The sequence below is a fragment of the Vollenhovia emeryi genome, unplaced genomic scaffold, assembly GCF_000949405.1.
Source record: "Vollenhovia emeryi isolate VEMERY1.0 unplaced genomic scaffold, V.emery_V1.0 DF939154.1, whole genome shotgun sequence".
NCBI lineage: Eukaryota > Metazoa > Arthropoda > Insecta > Hymenoptera > Formicidae > Vollenhovia > Vollenhovia emeryi.
In genome coordinates this window covers 583,126-597,639 of record NW_011967212.1, presented here as the reverse complement: position 1 = coordinate 597,639, position 14,514 = coordinate 583,126, and the positions used below count along the sequence as shown (strand labels likewise).

At 44.8% G+C, this 14,514-nt stretch overlaps 1 protein-coding gene across 2 annotated transcripts in view; it reads right to left on the bottom strand.

Annotated features, from left to right (window-relative positions):
- The window catches only part of LOC105565266 (protocadherin-15), a 165,379-nt gene that overhangs the window by 17,776 nt on the left and 133,089 nt on the right, over window positions 1–14,514 (bottom strand). The window contains exons 1-2 of one of the 2 annotated variants that reach the window (XM_012018308.1): window positions 7,859–8,297; window positions 4,952–5,377 (exon numbers count right to left, since the gene is read on the bottom strand). The exons of the other annotated variant lie outside the window; for it this stretch is intronic. Coding sequence (XP_011873698.1) covers window positions 4,952–5,044 — 93 coding nt within the window. The 5' untranslated portion in view covers window positions 5,045–5,377; window positions 7,859–8,297. Of the gene's footprint in view, window positions 1–4,951; window positions 5,378–7,858; window positions 8,298–14,514 lie in introns of those variants that run through there. 2 annotated transcript variants of the gene reach the window in all.

Sequence of the window (14,514 nt, the reverse complement as noted above, 5' to 3'; positions counted from 1 at the left end):
TTACGTTGGGCCTTTCGCCAAACTATATGTTCTTTTTAATAGTTATATGTCAACATTGTATAAACACAAAAGAGCGGGAAAATCTATTCAATTTAAAATTGATTTCATAACTGCTTAAAATAATTTGGATTATTCATTTGTACACCTAATATTACAGGCTACGCAGCATTTTCAACATATATTTAATTATTTTAGTATATATATATATATATATACTTCATTATATGTATTTCATTATACATTTTTGCGTTATGGTTGCATTTATAATTTTTTTTATTATAGTAGAAGAATTTCTTTTTCTCTTAAATAATTAACACTTCTTCACTACTGCAAATTAATATCGCAGAAAGTATTGATCGCAGAAAAAATTAATTCCAGATAAAAAGTGTTCAGTATCAAGGTAGGAATCCATACGAGTCCATACAAAAAAAAGAAGCGGCCTTGATCTGATCTCAGCATATCAATCGATCAAAAAATCCCTCTTATCATTTTACGTTCGTGATACCAAACAGCTTTCAAATTATAATGTTTTATCTGTCTCACCCTGTATATATGTTCTTCTTAAGAAATCTCGTGTATTTCCCTCAATTCATTATTTTATTATTACTGTATAACGCATCCCCCCCTCTCTCTCTCTCTCTCTCTCTTTCTTCTGATTCTATGGATGAAAATATTAAAAATATCTTCATCCATTTCTTGAAGCTTGTGGATAAAAAGTTGAATGGCGCATGAAAATTGACGGCGATAACGTGCCATTAATCTTGCGATTTTGACGCGTCACGATCATATTGACATTTTCAATGGTCGCTACGTGCATGAAAGGAACAAACATCCGTTTTTTATTTCTCGTCCTCACACACGCACACATGCACACATATACACATGGGCGCGCACGCAAACGCGCGCGCGCGGTTCGATACCAGTTTCTACCGTCGCCCCGGGAGAAGCTTCGTCTCTTTCTTCTCGTCTTCCGTTCTCTTCAGTGACCCTATTTATGCAGTAACGGGCCTGGACCACTTACCAAGCGCTCTAAATAAAGATAACCCGTTATTGTAACTTTCATTATGCCAGGAAGAGCGTAAGAAAAGCTTCCGAAGGTACCACATAAAATATATACATCGTAGAATATACATATTGCGACAACGTACACTACAAATTACGACGCACTTAGCTGCAAAAATGCATACATTGCCTTCCACGGCATGCGAAACATCTCATAAATTTCGTCTTTTAATAAAATTACGCATTATTCACTGTTCCCCCGGTGGAAACTCGTTGAGGGACGTGTTCTAGGACAAAATCGTCATATTTCAAAGTTTCATTAAAAAGTTCTCGCGTGTGAGGAAGCAAAGAACTATAAAAAAAACTTTTACGTTAACAGTATCACGTTCATATACACGCGGCGTTGTGCTTAGATGATGTTAAAATTAGCTGGATAAGATAAAATAAAAATATACGAATGTATATCTTAGATGAGATGAAGATGAATTTGTTTTAAATATATCTAGATAAAGATGAGACCATATGGCGGCTCATCTAGATAACTTCCAGATAATATGTTACTAAGGTTGTTTTTATGATCACTTATGTAAAAATGCTTGCAAATTATTTAAAAAATCATACAAATATATTCATATTCGTTATTTATAAGTTTACCCGTGTATATGTTATAGTTTTTTATTTCATAAGGCTTATATGTCAGGCTGTCGTGATCTTACTTACGAGTTCGGCGGCCATCTAGCGGCGGAATATCGTAGGGCGAATTTTGGAGCGCTAACGACTTTACTTTAAAAATAAGACTGAAACGCTTCACTTTTTGTCTTACAATTAGACCCAAGGGGAACAAAAAGTCGGGATGATGTCAATTTGACATAAATTTGGTCAATATGACATCAAATGGACACTTTTCGTTCTCCTTGGGGAGTGAAGTGGTGAGTGACACCGTGATTCGAGTGGAAATTTCACTCCAAACATTTCAGATAGTAAAGCTTCTAAACACCAAGTGCGAACGTTAACTTGAAATATGACTCATTTTGCAGTCTGTATGTTCAGAGCGTCGACGCGGAACGTTGCTCCTACCGGATGCTCGCTAAAAGGAGCAGATGACGGATCAGAAGTCGGTCGTTTGTTCCACATAATATTCAAATGAGCCGCACCTGCCGCGGCATCGGGCAGGCTTCGTCCGAATCGTGGGAGGGAGGGAGGGGGAGGGAGAGAGAGAGAGAGAGATCGATCGCGTCCACGACTCGGGGAGATTCGCCGCGATTATGCGAGACCGTGGCCGATTTATCTCACGGCACGCCGGAGAACGAGAGTGCCGTGAGCGCGCGCGGCGCAAGGGAAATAACTATTACCCTTGACCATGGTGCGCGGCCGAGGCTATATCCCGTATGCCAATAGTAATAATGGGCGCACGGTGCATCCATTTGCCTTTTTCATTTCGTCTCGCTTACGGGAACGGCCGCCCGCCAGGGATCGTTTAATGACATCGTGTTTGCGGAGCGGAGCGGCGCGGCATGGCGCGGCATGGCGCGGCGCGGCGCAGCATCCAGAATTCAATCGCACTTTTTCTCCCGGCTCTGTCCGATCGCCGCGCACCGCTCGCGCCGTACGGTCGATCGCGCAATTTCGAACATGCACGAAATTGCAGCCGGCCAGCGACGACAGCGGCGGCGACGTACGTCCGTGCAATGAATAGCGCGCCCCGGACGCGCTCGTAAGTCCACGGATGCAGTCCTGGATTCTATTACAGGTGGAATGAAAGCACGCTCCGCGCGACCCCGTGTAACATTCCTTATTAAACGCAGGTGCTGCCTCGAGTTAGATTCTAACGAAAACCTCGGCGAACATAATAGTCGGAGGAATCTTATTAATTTTTTTACCAAGTAATCCGCCACGTCCGTAAAAGATGGCGAAGTCGGCGTAACGGAGTTTGCATTGCGAGCGCGATAACAACCGTGTCATAATTATATAAAATTACACTGTTTGTCCTAATCGAAATTATGAGAATTGATTTTGGATATCTAATGTGCTGAAGACGATACAAACTGAAGTTGAAACGTTCACCGGTTGTTATCGTCAATTTGTTTTCACGCATTGCAATCGTAGTTGAATATAACTGATTACATGACGCCATAATATTCGCGTTACACTCTCATTGTCCAATAAGTTGCTTTTGTTATTTGTATTTGCATGGAACGAATAATTTTCTAGCATAATAAAATTTTTTCCATAAATCGATCATGCATCGCGATTTAGTACCGTCTGTTCTTATTTGTTTGACTTTTCTTTTTCGACGAGGTAGTCAAATTAGTATCGTGAGCCTACATAAAATCATAATGCAGCGCAGCACGGCAATAGCAACAGTGTAATAACTTAATAGAATCGATTCCGAGAAGGAGCCGCTTAAAGTGACGGTTAACTGATAGCTTACAAGAGGCTATGACCAGAGGCGGCTCTAAAACTAACGAGGTTCCAGGATGAAAAGTGCCCTATTGTGCCCTAGCGTGAGAGACCCCTACGCGCGCAAGGCCCTCGCAATGGGCCTCTCGCAATGGGCCTCTCGGAAAAAAAATCGCTTGTTTCAATTTAGCCTTAGGAAAGCATTTATCGCGATTCAGCGAGGTCCTTGCACCAGTAAGGTTGAAATGTTCGCCCTGCAGCGGAAGCTGCCTCCAGCTACGATCGGCGTGTACCGAATAAAATTCCAATTGTAAGTAAGGTACAATTAAATCAAGCAACATTGATGACGGAAACGTGATCGAGCTTGCAATCGCGAGAGCCGATCCCATGAAGACTAAAAACCGGGAGGCTCAACTTATGTGGGTGGATGCGTCAGATTCTGAGCCCAAAAATGGTCGTCGACGCTAGCACGAAATTCTAATCGGGACATCGCTTCAGTTAATAACGCTTTCACGTACACAGTGTGAGCATAGTATTACCGTAGTATAACCATAGTATAACTAATATGTCCACTCTGTCATTTATTTTGTTTTACGTCAATCCTTTCTGCGCACCCGCCATTATTTTGGTGGAGCTAATGAGACGGATGTTGTACATGTAATGGTAGTGTAACAGTGTGACAGGATTTTATACCAAAACGGCGGAATACCACGTGATCGAAACCGAAAAGATCAAAGGGCCGACAGAGAGTTGGCGTACTAGTTATACCATAGTTTAACTAGTTAGTCCACTCCGCAGACGCAGAAGGGATCGACGCAAAACCAAACAATGGATGGAGTGAACCTACTAGTTGTACCATAGTATAACTGGTATTTGGTTATGCGTAATTTGGTTTTGCGTCGATCCCTTCCGCGTCTCCGCCATTGTTTTGACCGGACCAATGGGAGAAAAGTTGTATGTGTGGTAGTGTAGCTTTAATGAGTACACGCGGCGTCATTAATGCCTAACCGTCTGAAGTTGCACGCGGATCGAGGTACGTTTGAAAAGCGTGCGACTTTCTAACACTTCGCGCACCGTGACATTCCGGCAATGCTGATTCGCTGTTTCCATAGTCATGATGCACGAAGAGTTAGAAAGTCGCACACTTTTCAAAAATGCCACGATCCGCGTGCAACTTCAGATGGCTTGACATTAATGACGCTACGCGCACACACGCTCGCGCGCGCCGCTGGATTTTGACCATAATAATGGCGAAGTACCACGTAATCGGGACCGAAAAGATCAAAGGGCCGACAGAGAGTGGGCACACTAGTTATACTATGGCGCGAGTGTACGTTAGACTCGGGGTAAGTGCGTGTAATCATTTATTCCCTTCCGACGTTCGATTGTCAACAGTTTGTCGATCACCAGCGCCGCTGGTGCACATCCTTCGAACTACCATACAAACCAGGTTTCAGTCTTATTTTCGAAAGCATAAGCTAAGTCTCCCGGTCTCTAGTCTTCTTGGCCGATCCGCTCGTATTTTCGACGCCTCAAACGAGCCACTCACCGTTGACAAATCGCCGCTGTCATCGCCGATACTCGGTCCGACGCGAATCAACGCGACGGCCAGGAACGCTTTTATCGGATTGAGAAGCTCCATTGTCGGCCTTACGTCGAGTCACGGTTCCGTCGACAGCGCGTCTCGAATCCGATCCCGTGCACGTCTTCCTCGCATCCTCGTTTAGAGGCGCGCCCGCCGAGAAATCGAATAAACGTCCGGCGGAGATGCGAGAGATCTTTTCGGCAGCGCAGTCGCAACGGGGATAATCCCAGGACTCTCGAGAATTAGTACATAACGATCGGTGACCGTAAGGTGTGTCCCTCGTTGTCGTCCCACGTGAGCAGTTCCCGAGCCGATCGTCCGTTCCGGGCCTGAATCCTTGGCCCGCGAGCCGTTAACTCCGCTCGTTACGTTACAACATTCCTCGTGGGGCTACATAAATCATGCGTCTTTTAATCGGCCGGACACCACGACATACCTCCTCTCCCAACTCGCCCGCGCGCCTCAAACGTTGTCTTAGACGACCGCCGGAAATGGCCGAGAGAAATTATCGCGTTGAACGTTTTTAACACTTTCGCGCCTTAAGAGATTAGGTGGTGAAAATTTCATCGGGGAGGAATATAAATCTCACGCAAACAAGGTGTGATATATTTGAAGCGCCGAGAACGCTTTTTCCATAAATTTTATATGCGCGGCGGTGTCTCGGTTACAACTTTTACATAATTAATAAGCATGCCGTCGACATTTTCGCGTCCCCGTCGTTGTTCTCCATTTTATTTCAGAGCGCCTTTCATTATTGAGAGCTCTATAAACAGTTCGAATATCGGGCAGCAATATGAGTCGCTTTAAATCTCACGGACACGCGATGAAACCACGGCGGGAGGGCGGAGGGGGGCGGCAAATCCAATATTTCGTGCCGAGCTATCGCGTTATCTCGCTACACTTGGACGCGGTTGGCGGGGTTTACGTAACGCCGGATCATTTGCATCGGTATCGGAGAGAGCAACGGCGCGGAATATTGCGTCCCGGGATCTTCGCGCACCTCTGCGAGCTCGTCTATTCGCTCGATCCGTTCGCGCGCGGAATCGATCGTGCATGCGGATCGGGCGCGCGAAATCGGCGGTGCCCCCCGGGGCTCTCCGGAAACGTCGGCCGCCGTCTGGATCGATCGCTGCGTTTTGTTTCTTTCGCCGGGATAAAATCGCCGCGGATCGCGCGGGATCAACGCGCGAAATTTTCACAACGAGCCGGCGAACGTGTTCCTCAGCCTTGGTGTCCCGTCACCGCCGAGGGCGAGGCGACCGATCTGTAATCAACGTTTCGCGACACACGCGCGCTCTCCGCCGCGAAGGATTACGTACGCGAGGCGTTCCGGAAGTTGCCCGCTTCCTCTCGCGCCGTTCATAACGGTTCCGTGTATATAACGGGTACGAATTTTCCTTTTCTTTGCCGCGCTTCTATTTATTTCGTTTAAGGGAATCCTAAAACCGTCTGTTTTATCGACATTCTTCGTTAGCGGGAGTCGAGAAATCCCGAGTCTAGAAGAAGAGGAAAAGAGCAGTATGGCGTGTAGAAATAATTACAGGCTTTCTCGCGTAAAGCCATGGTGTTGACGATGCTAGAATTCGATCCAAAATTTCGGTCTGAGCAACGTGTAGTTAATAAAATTGCTATTTTTTCGTAAAAGCTGCAAATTGATTGGCTATAAATTTCTCGGACCGACTAGTCTCCTATCTTATCGACACTGATCGAGTTCGCCAGCGGCTTCAGGTCTCAGGATCCCCTTAAGGGAACGCTGGAGCGATTCTGCACCTTTTGCTCCTAGAACTGTCAATGCGTGAAAACATTTGTTGCTTTTGCGTACAGACCGACAGTGTTCCAGTATTCGGACTTAATCTGAGAGCAGCGTGGTATCATTGAAGTTATGTTTAGAAACGCAAAAAAAATCTATTCACTCGTTTCTTAGGTTTCTAAACTTAAATTCAATGATACCGCGCTGTTCTCTGATTCGGTCCGAATAGTGGGACACTTTCGATTTGTACGCGTGAGCCTTGTAACTTGTGCATTACACAAATGTTTTCGCGAATCGACAGTTCTAGATGCAAGAAAGTGCAAAAGGTGCAGAGTCACTCCCGGCATCCCCTCAATCGTGAGTTGTCCGACGTAACAGGTACGATTCGTCTTCTTTTTCCGCGCTTCTGTTAATTTCGTTAATCGTCAGTTCCGCGTGTACTTATCTTAACGACCTCGGCGTGCAATTTGCTACCTTCGGCCACGAAGCCGTCCCCCGATAAGGTATAAATTCCGACGACCGCGAGACCGAGGAAATATCGAGTTTTCTTTATACTCTCGCGCTCGCTCGCTTTCCACAGCCTGTCCCGGATTCGACGGCTCGAGGACTTCTCCACCCACGTCGGTGCCAACGCACTCGGCGTACCCCCGGTGGAAGCCGCCTTCTCTGCGCGACCGCATTTCAATACCGCTCGTTTGACAAACGTCCGTCTTTCTCCCCAAGGTTCGCCGTTAATCTCCCGTCGACTTAACGAGGAAAGAATCCACGCACGAGCGAACCGTTATCGCCCCGCATGCGTACCGCCGGGTATTATTCTAACGTTTTATTCACGGCGCTCGAGACGCTATTAAAAATAAAAAAAGAAACGCTTGCCGATGGCGTAACAACCGTCCGCAATGCCGCGGCTGCGTTAATTAAGCGTATATTCTTTTCATCGCGTTCTATTTCGATTTTAATTACGATTACGTGGATCATGCTCCGCGAACGAGGGGAGGGGAGGAAGCCATCCTCGCGCGAAACTACGTGACGCACCCCTGACATTGGAAATTTCGTGACGAACGCGTCGGCCCTCGCTCCGTTATACTTTTCTCACGACGTTCACGAGCAATCACAATGTATACCCGAGCGAGTAGAGGCCAGCCCGCGATCGGTCACGGTTCTATCGGGACCTTCGTGCTGACACGGTGCGGGACGATGAAATCCACTCACGGCGAAACGCGGACACGCCGTTTGACGCGTTCCGCTATCTCCGCTACGTCCGCGCGACGCGCGCGGCGTTTCCCGTATCGCGATCAGCCGCGACGGAAGGATTCGCCGCGGCGCGTTGCACACGCGGGACCGGCCACGTCGGCACTACGGGAAATCGAAAATTCCGTGCTTCGCGTTACACGCCGCGAACGCCGAATGGTGACTAATGCCGGCTTCTCCTACCTCGCGCGTATACCTGGACTCGCGTGCGGCATGCACCGCTGCATATAAGTCCCGCGTCCACTGCCCACCTTGCGTTTTCCTCGCGGTTGCCTGCCTGGCGGCGCGCAATTTTCTTTGTTCCGCGGGCCCACGGCCGGTGGCGAGCACGTTTCCGCGAAACCGTGCCACGTAGATAAGACGATTAAAGCCAGTCGGGAAGACGTTAGCACCGTCGCGCCGGTTGGCGCGAGGAAAAGCCGGAGGCTCGTTAAGCCTCAAACTTGTACACATATTTCTTCTTGTTATACTGCAACTTGTCGCTGCTTTTCATCTGATCGTTTAATAGCAAATAATATCTTTAGCCTCTCAGAAAGGATTCCTGGTGACAAGGTAGAAAATATTTAAACTTGTCGCAACCTCATGGTAAAAATAAAATAAAATATATTAAGATTAGATACGTAATTCCTGATCTTCTCTCTCAAATTAAATACGATCGACTTACCACGTTGAAATAAGGGTAAGGGTAAAAATTCTTAAGTCACAAGATGGTTATTGTACGTTAGCTTAAGACAAAGATTTAAAACATAAAAAAAACATTGTCTTAGGAGTACAAGACAGCCATTCGTTTAGGCGCTGACATGTACACGGAGAGATTTTTTTCTTAAAATTTACCCTGAAAATTATATAATCGTGGGACAACATGGGATTTTAAAAAACTATCATAAAATTCGTTGAAATTTTTTTCTAATCGTTTTGTTAATTTTGGGCAATAATTATATTACCGCAGTTTTCATTAAAAATGAATTTAGAGCAGTCGCAGCCTGTGCAAAAGTTTGCAACTAGCCGCGAACTTTTCGAATCCGGAAATCTTCTTTGTGACTGTAGTTACTATAATCTTTATCACTTTGTTACTTGCGGGCAATAATTATTATCTAACACGTTTGGTTTAAACACGTTTGGTTTTGAATATTATCATAAACACCAGAGCTTCCGCGCTAAAAACGTTAAATTACGCTGAACCAACGAAATGAATGCTTTTTCTTTCAAAAAGAAGATCGTCGTTTATGCGTTTGAAGAGCTACGATTATCGCGACGCCGGCACGATTCCGATCAAACTACGACCAGCTAACAACCATAACTATTGCGGCAGTCCGAACCGCTCCGTGTGTTAACATATAAATAACGGAACGCACGGCCGATGCAAATGAAAACGTAAATGTCACGTCGCGGCCGACGCGAACTCGCGTTTTTATCAGACGGCAGACTTTTGCGTCGTACGTCAGGAGTGACTTATCGACCGCCTCGCTTCACAGAGCCGCTCGCGCGTGAATAGCTCGTGCGGAGAACAATTCTTAATGCGAGCGAGGAGCACGACCACCGTACGCGGCCATAATCGAGGCGCGACAAGTACCCCGTCGTAAGAATAAGCAGACGGTGCAACATTGTACAGTTACAAAGTATTGTTCCGCCGTGGCACACGCGCTCGCGCGCGGGTCACGGTGGATTTGACATTTTACACCACTTCCTGATTATATTATCATACCCTCCCGTACGTATAATATGCGCGCCGCGCACACGTAGGTAGCACGTTACATTGCGCGATTGCCCATTCGCGCTATATGACGATTCGTCACGGCGATCGGGGCGATCTCGCGTGGGCGTCTAGTGAATACGCGATACTCGCTAATGAGCATCTTACTTTCACTCGCGCGAGACGAGATTATGCGCGGCCCATTAGCGGTTGCGTTAACGGCCCGCGTTCGCGGTTGCTGGATCATACCGATCGAAATGACTCTTGCGTCGCTCGGAATGTTCTCATTCGTGATTAATGCGACTGGCGAACTGTACGAGCCAAGTCCTAGTTTTGTAGACGAGTTCTGAAATCTTTACTATACGTTTTAGTCGATGGGTAAACCGCTAAGGACACTGTGGTGTACATAGCATCCAAAATGCCACGTTGTCTCACGATTGCACGATATACATGTTATATTTTAAAAGAACATTCTCTCCGTGTATAAATGTAATATGCAATCAACTTTTCTGCAACTCCACCGTACATTTTACTACGAAAATTTCAAAACACTCTCCTAAAGTTCTTCAAAACGCCATGTTGTCCCGCGTACGTGCCAAGTCCTAGTTTTGTAAAGCTCGCGTATAATCGTTATTGCTAAAAATTAAACCAGAGACAATTAAAATTATTATTATCTCAAGTTTATTAACAAAACGCTTATTAATAAAGTTTATTTTCTCTCTCCGGTCATATCGTGCATAATAGGCACCTTAAGACCTACGAAGCCTAAGCTAGTTCTCACGTTGCCCTTTATAGAAAATAGTTTGCGGCTAATTGCAAACTTTTGCAAAGGTTGTTTCCGACTGTTCCCGATTCGTTCTTAACTAAAACTCGCTACGCGACCAGTGCTAGTCTCTTCTATTTCTTTAAAATGGAATAAGTTTAGCCACTTATTCATTTATTCGTTGATAATCTCTCAGTGCGCGGTTAGATAAAAAAAAATCGCCAGTTTTCTTTATCAGGAAACACTGCGATCGTAGACATATCTGATGAATCAGTATCAGTGTTTAAGGCCAACGGTAGACGATACTATTTTTCCTGCTGCTTATAATACGAGAGCTAATCGGGTTTTAGCCTTAAGTTACCTGGGTACCTGTCTAGAAAATGTTCGGAATTGGTCAATTATTTTCTAGATTTCTATTGTGTTTTCTGGGGGGAACGAAATAATTCCGATCGAAACCCATTCCGAACATTTCCATGATAGGTATTTCCTGATCTAAAGCCAACGGCACACGATACTATTTTTCTTACCGGGTTGTTTACGAGAGCCAGTAAGGATGCAGAGTTTTAGATGAGGTGACTTGAGGCTAAATCCTGATTGGCTCTCGTAAGTAATCCAGCAGGAAAAATAGTATCGAGTGCCGTTGGCTTAAAACTCTGTATCCTTATTAGTACCTCGTAAGCAATCCAGTAGGAAAACTAGTATCGTGTGCCGTTGGCTTAAGGGGATCCTAAAGCCGCTGGCGAACTCGATCAGTGTCGATAAGAGACGGAATTAAAAACGTCAATTATCGGCATTTTTAATTCCAGGTTCTACTCGGTTCGAGAAATTTACAGCCAACCAATTTGCAGCTTTTACGAAAAAGGAGCAATTTTATTAGCTACACGTTGCTCAGACCGAGATTTTGGATCGAATTCTGGCATCGTCAACACCGCGGCTTTACTGACAATCTTGGCAGACGTTTGGCAGCGATCTCTTTTGATATAAAGTCGACCAGCATAGTCTAGATTTTGCTGCGTACTTTAATTCCGTAAAAGAGTTTTGCATTTCTATAAAGGCAATTAAAAGATTACTTCTAACACAGAATGTCGATAAAACAGATGGCTTTAGGATCCCCTTAAGAGTGAACCATGTTCGCTTCTACGAGGACACTGTAACCTGTGATTCTCGCCGGTAGAAAGTCCGGATTACGGTGCGTACACGAGCGATAAGTGTCGCGATATCGATCGGCCGGGTGTTCCGGATACGAGGAGCGCAATTTGCGAGTTCTAATCCGGCAGTAGTCGGCCCGCGTGTATTCGTGCAAATCGAACAACGTCGGGTTTGGCAGAGGCGATATGCAAATAGCTACGAGCAACGGCACGGCGAATCGATGGCCTCTAATCTGGCGGGCCGAACGGTTAATGCCTTACGGTACCGCGCGAACGATACCGCACGCGTGCATCAAACGGAAAAGATTGTGTTATACCGCGCTGGTGTTACCGTTACGCGCGATCCCCTCGCTGTTTCGCCGGTGCATTCGGTGAATTTGCCCCGCGCGACCGCCCCGAGATTGCGCGGAAACTTTGCATCGGCAATATCGCAACTCCTCTCGCACAGTCGGGTTGTTATCTGCGAACTATCTTTACTCCGGTTCGCTCGAATCACCCAGTGCGCCCGTTGAACAGATACCACATAGAATGTACATACACAAGGCGCCGCATTTTCCTGCATTCGCTTTTTACATATCTGCGAATATCTATTCTAACATACAAGTATCTATTCCTCGAACAACTTGGACGCAACTTTTTAGTTTGAAATATCTTGTTCAAATGAAAAATAAGATATTGCTGTTATTTATCTTTCAATTTTTTTATGTCAATAATTTAGGAATGTTTTGTCTCTGCATCTCTCTCTCTCTCTCTCCCTCCCTCTTAAAAGGAAGGATTAATTTTAAATAGAAAAAGAAACACATCAAAAAGAGAATTTTCTCTTAAAATTTATCCGGAAAATTATATAATCGTGGGACAACCTGGCATTTTGATAAACTCTATGAGAGATTTTTGAAATTTTACCATACATTTTACTAGTATAATTATACTTATTGTTAGTATCTATTTTACTAGTAGAATGTATGGTAAAATTTCTGGAACTTTATGAGAGTTTCTTGAAATTTTGTCATATCCTCTAAAATTTCTCGAGTAAAATTTTCACTCAAATCATGGTGTCACTGACCACTTCGCTCTATTCGAGTGAATATTTACTCCAATAAAGCGAATTAATTTACTCTAAGACAAAAAGTGAAGAATTTCACTGCTATTTTAAAGTGAAGTCGTTAACATTCTAAAATTCACTACAACATTCCGCCATTAAATAGCCGCCGAACTCGTAAGTAAGATCACGATAGCCCGACATATAAGGCGCCCCGTCACGGGCCGCAACGGTTGTTTCGTGACAATCAGCAGAATAAGCGAAACTGTTACATAAAGCATAGATTTTCAGTACTGGTTGTGATTATTAGAATACAGCTTCTGTATGCGGTGATGACAGAGAACAAACAATAGCGAAGCTCTCGTCTGTGAATTTTATACTGCTAACAGTAATCGATTAAAGTAAATTAACATAGTGCTCTTTTCAAAGGTGAAGAATCAATCCAAGCATAGAGTGAATAATGGCACTTTTTCAAAAAGTGAAATTTTGCTCCATTTGGACTGGCAGTATTTTCATTATTTCACTTCAAAAAATTTGGCGACTACATTTTACTGGTAGAATTGTATGGTTAAGTTTTCAAGAAACTCTCGTAAAATTCTTCGAAATACCACGCTGTCCCACGATTACATGATTTTCGGGATAAATTTTGAGAAAAACTTCCCTCCGTGTTGACGCAGGATGAAATGGCGAAACCTGAAACGCCTCACAGAGCCTCATAAGCCTCACATTTTCCCTGTTTATCTGCCATATTCGCTCGGCTTTACGAACGTTTGAAATACCACAACGCAGCATGCCTCTAAATACGCGATTGATAGGAGTAATTAATTATTTAGACGCGGATTATCTAAGCCGGGCGCGTAACTGTAATTAACGACTTGTCTGTCGTGCGTCGTTTGCGCACTTGTGCGAAACCGCGCAGAATCGATTAGTACCATTAAAATCATTAGACGTGAAAAAGATCGAACACGCATCTACCCGGCCAGCGTGGTGCCGTTGCCGTCGGCTTGTAATACCGTTTAGCGAATGCACGCCTGCGAGCCTGTACGTATATCAGTTTCTAATCTGCGACAGAGCACACGAGACAAGTTTCGTACGTGGATCGTGTGCACGTAACGAAGCGCGCGCGTTCATCGCGCCACGCATATAATTATGCACGCGCGCGAATGCCGGAGTCCTCGCGGAATTATTGCGGTACGTTCGCGTGTGAATTACCGCCGCGATATCCCCTTATGGATAATACGAATGGCGGAATTCAGAAATATTACCTTAACGTATGTCGCTTCTCATACGTTGCATTCGTCGACCTTATTTCTCGTGAATAGGCAATCGAGAAATTGTATATACCGCGTATACACGGCGCAACTTCCATCCGCGATCGTCAGCGAAATAAATTCTTATGTAACCTTCATGTATTTCTTTATTCACTTCAAATCAATTCCAGGCAGATTTTACATTCGCGGAATTAACTCGAAGTCCGTGTGCGATCTCTCAGAAAGGATTTCCGATGACAAGACAAAAAGTATTCTTGATATATTTAAACCTTATCGCAATCTCATGTAGTAAAAAAATTGAAACGGTATTCAGATTAAATCAATAATCCCTATTCTTCTCTCTATAATTTAAACAAGATTGACTTATTGCATTGAAACGGAGGTGTAACATATACAGGGTGAGTCTTTCCATATCCGACAAAATTTTTGAGAAGGTAGAACGGATCGAGATGAACAGAAAAGTCCTGTACCATTTTGCAATATTCGTAATAGTTAACGAGTAATTAATTATTAAAAATCGTTGTCTTAGGCCGGCCTACCGCCCAATTCGAGCGCGTGGCAAGATGTGACCGGCCGGGGATCGATATTGCTATGCGCACATCTCGCCACGCGCTC